Source organism: Apodemus sylvaticus, chromosome 7 (assembly GCF_947179515.1).
Source record: "Apodemus sylvaticus chromosome 7, mApoSyl1.1, whole genome shotgun sequence".
NCBI lineage: Eukaryota > Metazoa > Chordata > Mammalia > Rodentia > Muridae > Apodemus > Apodemus sylvaticus.
The window spans coordinates 17,357,501-17,365,869 of record NC_067478.1 but is presented as its reverse complement, the minus strand read 5'-3'; the positions used below and the strand labels follow the sequence as shown (position 1 = coordinate 17,365,869).

The 8,369-nt window shown below is 48.5% G+C and overlaps 1 protein-coding gene across 4 annotated transcripts in view; it reads left to right on the top strand.

Moving 5' to 3' along the window:
* The first annotated feature begins 2,425 nt into the window (after nt 1-2,425).
* Nucleotides 2,426-8,369, top strand: part of Poc1a (POC1 centriolar protein A) — a 71,171-nt gene continuing 65,227 nt past the window's right edge. Inside the window, exons 1-5 of one of the 4 annotated variants that reach the window (XM_052187410.1) lie at nt 2,430-2,562; nt 2,660-2,831; nt 4,147-4,231; nt 7,282-7,453; nt 7,796-7,975. In XM_052187410.1, coding sequence (XP_052043370.1) covers nt 7,293-7,453; nt 7,796-7,975 — 341 coding nt within the window. In that variant the 5' untranslated portion in view covers nt 2,430-2,562; nt 2,660-2,831; nt 4,147-4,231; nt 7,282-7,292. Of the gene's footprint in view, nt 2,563-2,659; nt 2,832-4,146; nt 4,232-7,281; nt 7,454-7,795; nt 7,976-8,369 lie in introns of all 4 variants that reach the window. The other 3 variants (XM_052187412.1, XM_052187411.1, XM_052187409.1) reach the window with 3 other exon arrangements.

Genomic DNA, 8,369 nt, shown 5'->3' with positions numbered 1-8,369 from the left:
CATGAATTCCCGCCACTGTATAAACCAAACATAATAGTATAAACCTGTATTTCCAGAATAGAGACAGGATCATTTGAAGTTCAAAGCTTTCTTTAGGTAATGTAGTGATCTGCAGGCCAGCCTGGGCTACATGAAACCCTTCTTGTAACAAGCTCCCAGACCTTAGCACACCTGACTCCATGGTGGAAGTACCATTCAGGCTGTAAAACTCAGCACACAGAGCACCACTGCCAAAACTAAACAAACACCTACTCCATCCAAGTCCAGAGATATGGGAGACTCACTAAGTGTACTGACCTTGCTTTTAGGCTTCTGTGGTTCATCTTCTGTCTGTGTTATGTCAGCCCAGATCATGGTTTTTATGCTTAAAAGCTCACCCTGAGAAAGTTTTGTGGCTACAGTGGGATCTCTAACAACACTCAGTGTAGTTGCTGGCTGGCTAATAAAGATTTTTCTATTGGCTTAAATCCATGTCTTAGCAGTCTTCTCTGGTGGCCACTCAACAACATTCTCAAAAAAAAAAAAAAAAAAAAAAAAAAGGCAAGACAAAAAAAAAAGATGAAAAGAACCTGTTGCTGGTTGCTGGAGAGATCACCACAGGGCACCGCTGCACTTACTGAGGACCCCGTTTCAGTTCCCAGCACCCACATGACAGCTCACAACTGTTTGTAACTCCAGTTCCAAGGGTGTCTGACATCTTCATAAGACATCAGACATAAGTGTGGTTCACATGCATACAGGTAGGGAAAGCACTCATACATATGAGTCTAAAAAAGTAAAAGTAAAAGCACCTGTGGCTGCCAGAGGACGGGAAGCTAGGACCTCATAGAGACCTTATCCCAAATCAGGGCAACAGCAGCAAGCGGATACAGCTCGTGGACTTATTGATATTCAATATATTCGACATTGTAGGAATACACAAACGTGACCACCATGTTTCTGGTGTGCGGTGCTCATGACACTTATAGACAAGAGGAAAACTGAATACTGTTTATGGGAAGACTGGGAATTAGTCCTCTTAACAGTGCTGAATGGCCCAGAGTGTATCGTGTATGTGAGCAACTATTTTTGTCTTGGGACTTTCACAATGCCTATGTTAAATTAGCTTAAACATTTCTAATGTCAAGGAATCAATTCTATAGTTAAAATAGGATCAGATATTTTTAATGATATGTGAGTGAGTGGCTGTGTGTGTGTGTGCCTCAGGAGACCAGAGGTGTTGAATTGCCTCAGAGCTGGAGTCACAGGCAGTTGTAAGCCATCTGACACGGGAGCTGGGAATAGAACTTGTGTCCTCTGGGAGAACCGTATACACTCTTAACCAATGAGTCACTCTTTTAGGTCCAAATACACTCATCCCCCGACACGCCAGTTTGAGTTTACTGTCCCTGCAGATTTAGGGACACAGTTTCAAGCCTAGGCATGTGGTAAGAAACCTCAGGACACAGCCAGATCCTAATTAGTATTTGAGTATGGACAAATGGCTTGCCCAGGAGAGGTGATAGAAAGTTCTTGAATCTTACAAAACATCCAGTTCAGGTCAGATGCATAGGTCTCTCCCCGCCTTCTCAGCGTTCACTGCGGAAAGTGGGAAAGGCCGGCCTCTGGTGGTCGGGACAGGGGATTGCTTCTTTTCTTTTTATTTTTTTTAAAGCTAGGGTCAGGCTATGCAGCAAAAACCCAAGATTCTCCTCAGACTACCGCAGTGATTGGAACACATCGACAACTTTCAGACATACAGTCATAAAGTCTTCTTAAAGTTATAGAGTTCCGAGCAAGACGGGCCGCAATCACATTCCCTCTTAAGACAATTGGGGAGGCAAGTCCTTAGAGTAGACGCATTTTCCCTGAGGTCACCCAGTAGAGAATTAAGAATTGAACATATGTCTCTCTGCTCCATGGTTCTGACTCTGAGTGACTCCAGTTTTTTTTTAATGGACATTTAGGAGTATTCGCAGGAACGAACCATTCTGGCGTCCCAAGGTGCTTATAACTGGTTCTCAATGGTGCCGTGGGCGGAAACAAGAGTACCAGTATCCTCCTTCCGGGATCCTTAAAGCCGTCACTCATAATGGTAAAACTCCGCCCGCCCCGGGGCATCTCGGGAAACGTAGTTCTGCCTTTATTAAGCCTGGGGGGGGGGGTAAGTGCTATGTAGGACTTCATTTCCCCTATGGCTGCGCGCTCCGTTACCTGAGCTAGAGCTGAAGGGCCGAAACCTTCACCTATGATTTCTTAAGTTCTCAGGAGGAAAGTATGACAGCGAACGGAGGCTTTTGGCTCTTCAGCGGGTCACCTCATCTGGCAGAGCGGGAGGACAAGACCTGGGCGCCTACCGAGTGACCCAACTTCCGGTCGGCGGGCAAAAAACCTACGGTGCTTTTCCTTTAATTGCGGTGGGCGGGACGCGGCGACGCCACCGGCGTTGCTATTGGCGGCGATTAGGGGCGCGGAAACTGAACTGGCACAACTGCCGACCCGGCTATCTCGGACATTTGGGGCACCGCTGGTTCTGCCAGCCCCGCCAGCCCCGCCAACCCTGCCATGGCTGCTCCCAGCCAGGTAAGTTCCTGGAGAGTGGCCATCTGACTGGTTGGAACAATGGCCGCGAGAGGGGCGGATGGTGACGCGGGGTTCTAGGGTGACCTCTTCATCCAAGGTTACGGGGTGGATCCGGGCATTGACTTAGCACCGCAAGTACCAGGTTAGATGCTGGACCACCAGGATGAAGAAACAAGTCCCTGCGTCTGGAATGTACGGCTTATTGAGGAAGACACAATCAAGGCCCGGCCCTTGTCGTGGCCTGGGACGTCGCCAGGGACGTGGCCAGGGTGAGCCTTGTAAACTTGTCCTCTTGTTAGCAACAGGTCTTTTTGGAGGTGACATCCTTTTCCAGCAAGTAGAAGCAGTAGACCACTGGGATGCCTGGGATGGCGGAATCCTGTAATGGGAGTTGGGCTCGATTCTGACCCCTCCTCCCACTCCAGAAAGGGACTTCAAATTGGTCTTTTAAATAAGAATTTGCTTTCGCCGGGCAGTGGTGGCGCATGCCTTTAATCCCAGCACTTGGGAGGCAGAGGCAGGTGGATTTCTTAGTTCGAAGCCAGCCTGGTCTACAGAGTGAGTTCTAGGACAGCCAGGGCTGTACAGAGAAACCCTGTCTCGAAAAAAACAAATCAAAAAAAAAAAAAAAAAAAGAAAAAAAAGAATTTGCTTTCACAGGGACAGGTGGTAACTGGTGGCCCCTGATGCACCTGAGATAACTTGGGGAGAAATAGGATCCAGACGTTTGAATGGCAGTTTGATAGTCTGTTTACATTTAGCCCCACACAGATTTTAGGGTAGCGGAGGCGTACAAGCAGGAAACTGCTCAGGGAAGAGGGCACTGGGAAGGGGTCTCGCTGATCAGGGTTGGGCCTGAACACGCTTCTGCCCACTCAGCCTAGGGTGGACTACCTCACCCTTGTGCTTCTCAGAGGCTCTGGTGAGGACAGGAGGCGGAATGAGCACTTGCAGCTTAGTTGGAGCCTTCCCCAGGAACGACCATCTGGTGAAAGGCGTGGCCCTGCAGGTGTGCTTGGGGGTGGAGCTGGGCACGGACCTCACCTTTGTTTGGGGTAGAGCTTTATGGAGTATCAATGGCTTTGCTATGCCAAAGGAAGGTCCTTTCCCGAGCTGGGTTCCTTGGAGCTCCTAAGGTGGGTTGTTGTTTGTGTTTTGTCGTTTTTTTGTTTTGTTTTGCTTTTAATTTTTGGTTGAGGTGGAGGGAGATAACTTACTATGGTCTTGGCTAGCTTGGAATTTACTGTGTAGACCAGGGTGGCCTTGAACTCACAGTTCCACCTGCCTCTGCCTCCCAAGTGCTGGGACTAAAGGTGTTTGCCCCCACACTGGACCCATATTCCGTCTATTTGTTGTAAATTTATTGATTTGTCTGTTCGTTCGTTCGAGGACATGTGTTTCCTGATGGTGAGCCTTTCCTTGCTGTACTCATTTATTCTAGTAGTTTTTAGTGGATTTCTTAGGATTTTCTACATACAAGATCATGATTTGTGTGCGTTTAACGTCTCCTGATTATAGGAAGAGTCTTAGTTCCAGAGGAGACCCTTTTTCTGGTTATAACCATTTGACCTTGCTTTTTTCCAGGAGGACCCCTCGCTGGAGAGACATTTTAAGGGCCACCGAGATGCAGTTACCTGTGTGGACTTCAGTCTCAACACCAAGCACCTGGGTAAGAGAAGGCCTCTGGCTTCTGAACTGAGAAGGCTAAGTTTCTCACGTGAGACATGGTATGGGAACGCAGCATACAGCAAGGACATGCTGCCTTTTCTAGCCCTTGGCTTTGCTTCCAGCTGCCTTTTTGGACACTGGGCTTATTAGGTTCCATAAACTCCTTTTGCATGAGAAGAGTATAATGTTCAGAGAGGTTAGGAGCCTTGACCAGGTCATGCAGCATTCATTCATTCATTCATTCATTCGTTCTTTTTATTGAAAATATTCTTTTCTCACAAACTATGTCCTGATTACAGTTTCCCTTCCCCCTGTGTCTTCCAGTCCCGTCCCACCTTCCCTCCCATCTGGATCCACCCCCTTTCTGTCTCCCATTAGAAAAGAACAAGCTGCTAAGGGAAAAAAATAAAACAGCAAAATAAAATGTAGTAAGATAGAAAAAAAAAAAAAAAAAAAACGATCACATCAGATTTAGACAAGACAAACTAAAACAGAAGGAAAAGAGCCCAAGAGAAGGCCCAGAACTTAGAGCTGGGGCTGGAGAGGTGACTCAGCGGTTAAGAGCACTGGCAGATTTTCTTTTTTTTTTTTTTTTTCCGGTGACAGGGTTTCTCTGTGTAGACCTGGCTGTCCTGGAACTCACTCTGTAGACCAGGCTGGCCTCAAACTCAGAAATCCACCTGCCTCTGCCTCCCAAGTGCTGGGATTAATGGTGTGCACCACCACTGCCCGGCTGTTTTTTTTTCTTTTGGTTTTTTTTCGAGACAGGGTTTCTCTGTATAGCCCTGGCTGTCCTGGAACTCAAATATGTAGACCAGGCTGGCCTCGAACTCAGAAATCCACCTGCCTCTGCCACCCAAGTGCTGGGATTAAAGGCATGCGCCACCGCCAGGCTCACTGGCAGATTTTCTAGATGACCTGACCCAAATTTAGTTCCCAGCACCCACATGGCGGCTCGCAACGGTCTGTAGCTCCAGTCCCAAGGGATCCTTTTTGTTTGCACACTCGGGAGTCCCATAATGACACTAAGTTGGAATTTCTAGTATGTGCTGCAGAGGACTGGGTGCAGACTCATGCAGGCTCTGTGCACTGCTGGTAACAAAGTCTTGAAGAGAGCGAGTAGGCCGGGCGTGGCGGCGTGCAGCTTTAATCCCAGCACTAGGGGAGGCAAAGGCAGTTGCATCTATGTGAGTTCTAGGACAGCCAGTGCTACATGGAGAAACCCTATCTCAAAAAACCAAGAGAGAGTGAGAGAGAGACAGAGAGACAGATACAGAGAGATACTGAGAGCCTCTAAGACTAGGGGGTAAATTTTTCCCTGTACATTCTGGCCACTTCTTGGGTCTCTTCTATGGCATGGGCCTCAAACTGGCTTCTTCTGCACCTTTAGTTTGATTGCCACAGTAATACAGCACAGTTTCTTATTTCAGAGGCCTGCAAGTGAAAAAGATGTTGAACAGGGTCTGTCTCCTGACCCCATACCACTGCCCCTGCCTTGTACACACCGGGATTCCTAAACAGCTTTCCTGGCTGTGGCCTGCTGTTTGCATGAATTAAGCTTCCCTCCTTATCTTATTGTTGAGATTTCCTGCTGTAGATGGAGTGGTTTGCTGTAAGCAAAGAAGGAACTGAAGCCATTTTTTGTCCTTTCCTTGGGCTTCTTATTAAGCTTGGTTCTTTCTTTTATTTTTACTCTGTCTGTCTGTCTGTCTGTCTGTATCTATCTATCTATCTATCTATCTACCTAATCTAATCTAATATATCTATTGGTTCTTTGGGACGAGGTTTCTTTGTGTAGTCTTGGATGTCCTGGAACGCTCACCTTAGACCAGACTGGCCTTGAACTCACAGAGGCTCCCCCGCCTTTGCTCTTAAGTGCTGGGATTAAGTGTGCCTCACACCCACCCCCACCCACCCTCATCCCCCCCCCCCCACCCCCCCCCACCCCCCACCCCCCACCCCCCCCCCCCCCCCGCTACCACCTAGCCTTTCGTTTATTTTAAATTTATTTTTAGATTGTCTTGTTTTATGCATGTGAACATTTTACCTGCATATATGTCTGTGCACTACATGTGTGCCAGGTGGCCCCTGAGTTCAGAAGAGAACATCAGATCTCCTGGAACTGGACTGGAGTACAGACTGTTGTGAGCCACCATGTGGGAACTGATCCCAGGTCCTCTGGAAGAACAGCAAGTGCTCTTAGTCACTGAGCCATCTCTCCAGCCCCGAGTTGGGTTCTGTTCTGTTCTTTCCTTTCCTTTCCTTTCCTTTCCTTTCCTTTCCTTTCCTTTCCTTTCCTTTCCTTTCCTTTCCTTTCCTTTTCTTTCCTTTTCTTTTTTTCTGTTCTTTTCTCTTTACTTTTCTCTTCTCTTTTCTCCTTTCCTTCTTTCTCTTTCTTCTTTCTTTCTTTCTTTCTTTCTTTCTTTCTTTCTTTCTTTCTTTCTTTCTTTCTTTCTTTCTTTCTTTCTTGATTTACTTATGTACACGGTTGTTTTGCTTACATGTACATTGGTGCACCAGAAGAAGGCATTGGATCCCATGTGACTACAGTTATAGATGGTTATGAGCTACCCTGTAGGTGTTACGAATTGAACTCAGGACCTCTGGAAGAGCAGGCAGTGCTCTTAACCACTAGGCCATCTCTCCAGCCCCGAGTTGGGTCCTCTAATAGTAAAAGGCCTTTTGTGTGACTGGCTTCCGAGCGTTGGGAGTACCTACCTGCCCCTGAGCTCTTAGAGCATCAGTAGGGAGACCATGGGCCCTATAGGTTTGCATTTCATAAAAGCTTAGTTTGCAGTACAGAAATGTCCTGTAAATGTCCTGTTAGTCTTGTGTTGGCCTGCTGCCAGGAGACGTGCCAGGCCATAACTGTCCAAACTATAGGTCAGCAGTCATAGGAGATGTGGGCCATCGCATGGGATCTTATCCTTGTCCTGTTGGGAACTCCTGGGCAGATGGAGCTGGGCCTGTTGCTCTCCTACATCCCTAGCATGGAGGTGGGTGCTCATGGGTCGTGAGATCTGAGAATCATCATCTTACTACTCTCCTCAGCCAGCGGCTCCATGGACTCAACCCTCATGATCTGGCACATGAAGCCCCAGTCACGTGCCTACCGCTTCACGGGCCACAAGGATGCTGTGACTTGTGTGAATTTCTCCCCATCGGGACACCTGCTTGCCTCAGGCTCCCGAGACAAGACTGTTCGCATCTGGGTGCCCAATGTGTGAGTTCTGGACTTCAAGGGACTGACAGCATCGAGGGACTTGGTATAAGAGCTGTCCCCTTGGGTCCTTATCCTGGCTTCGAGCTGGTCACGGTGGGACGTGCGACCTCTGAGGTGTCATCAGGCTGAGGCTTCACTGGGGCTGTCTCCTTCTGTCTGCCACCCGGAGCTGCTGCTCACATGAGGGTAGAGGTGGGGGAGAAGCGCTTGGGTTCTGTTGGGGAGCTCTGGCCTCTTGGGGGTGAGACCGGGACAGGCCTAGAGAGGTGGCGAGAACGTTGGTGTCCTTGTAGGTTCTCATGTCTGTTATGAGTCTCCTGATCTGGATATCTGTCCTCGTAGCAAAGGTGAGTCAACTGTATTTCGTGCACACACGGCCACAGTGAGGAGTGTCCACTTCTGCAGTGATGGCCAGTCACTTGTGACAGCCTCTGATGACAAGACAGTCAAGGTGTGGTCGACTCACCGCCAGAGATTCCTGTTTTCCCTGACGCAGCACATCAACTGGGTCCGCTGTGCCAAGTGAGAATTTCCTGTCTGGGGAGCCTGGGCGGAGGCAGGGTTGGGGGACAGAAGGACTCACTCATAGGTGTCAGCCTATAGTCTTGGGGAAGTTGTTGAGTTTCCCTTCGTGTACCCCAAGTCTTAGTTTTCTAATCTGTAATATGTCAGTAGCGGGTGCTACACTGAGCTTGTTGGGAGGCATCATTGAGCGTATGTGTGACATATTAGTTGGCCATGAGCCTCTGCCCGTGTGCAGAACACTCCCAGGATAGCTGCAGCCGCAGCAGCAGGAGCGAGGTCCTCTTAGTACCACTGTGTGCTTTCTCCGTGTTCCTGAGGACGGTTCTGCCAACTAGGTAGCATCATTCTCAGTTTGCAGATAAAGAAACAGGCTTCCAACAGGATGGTGTCT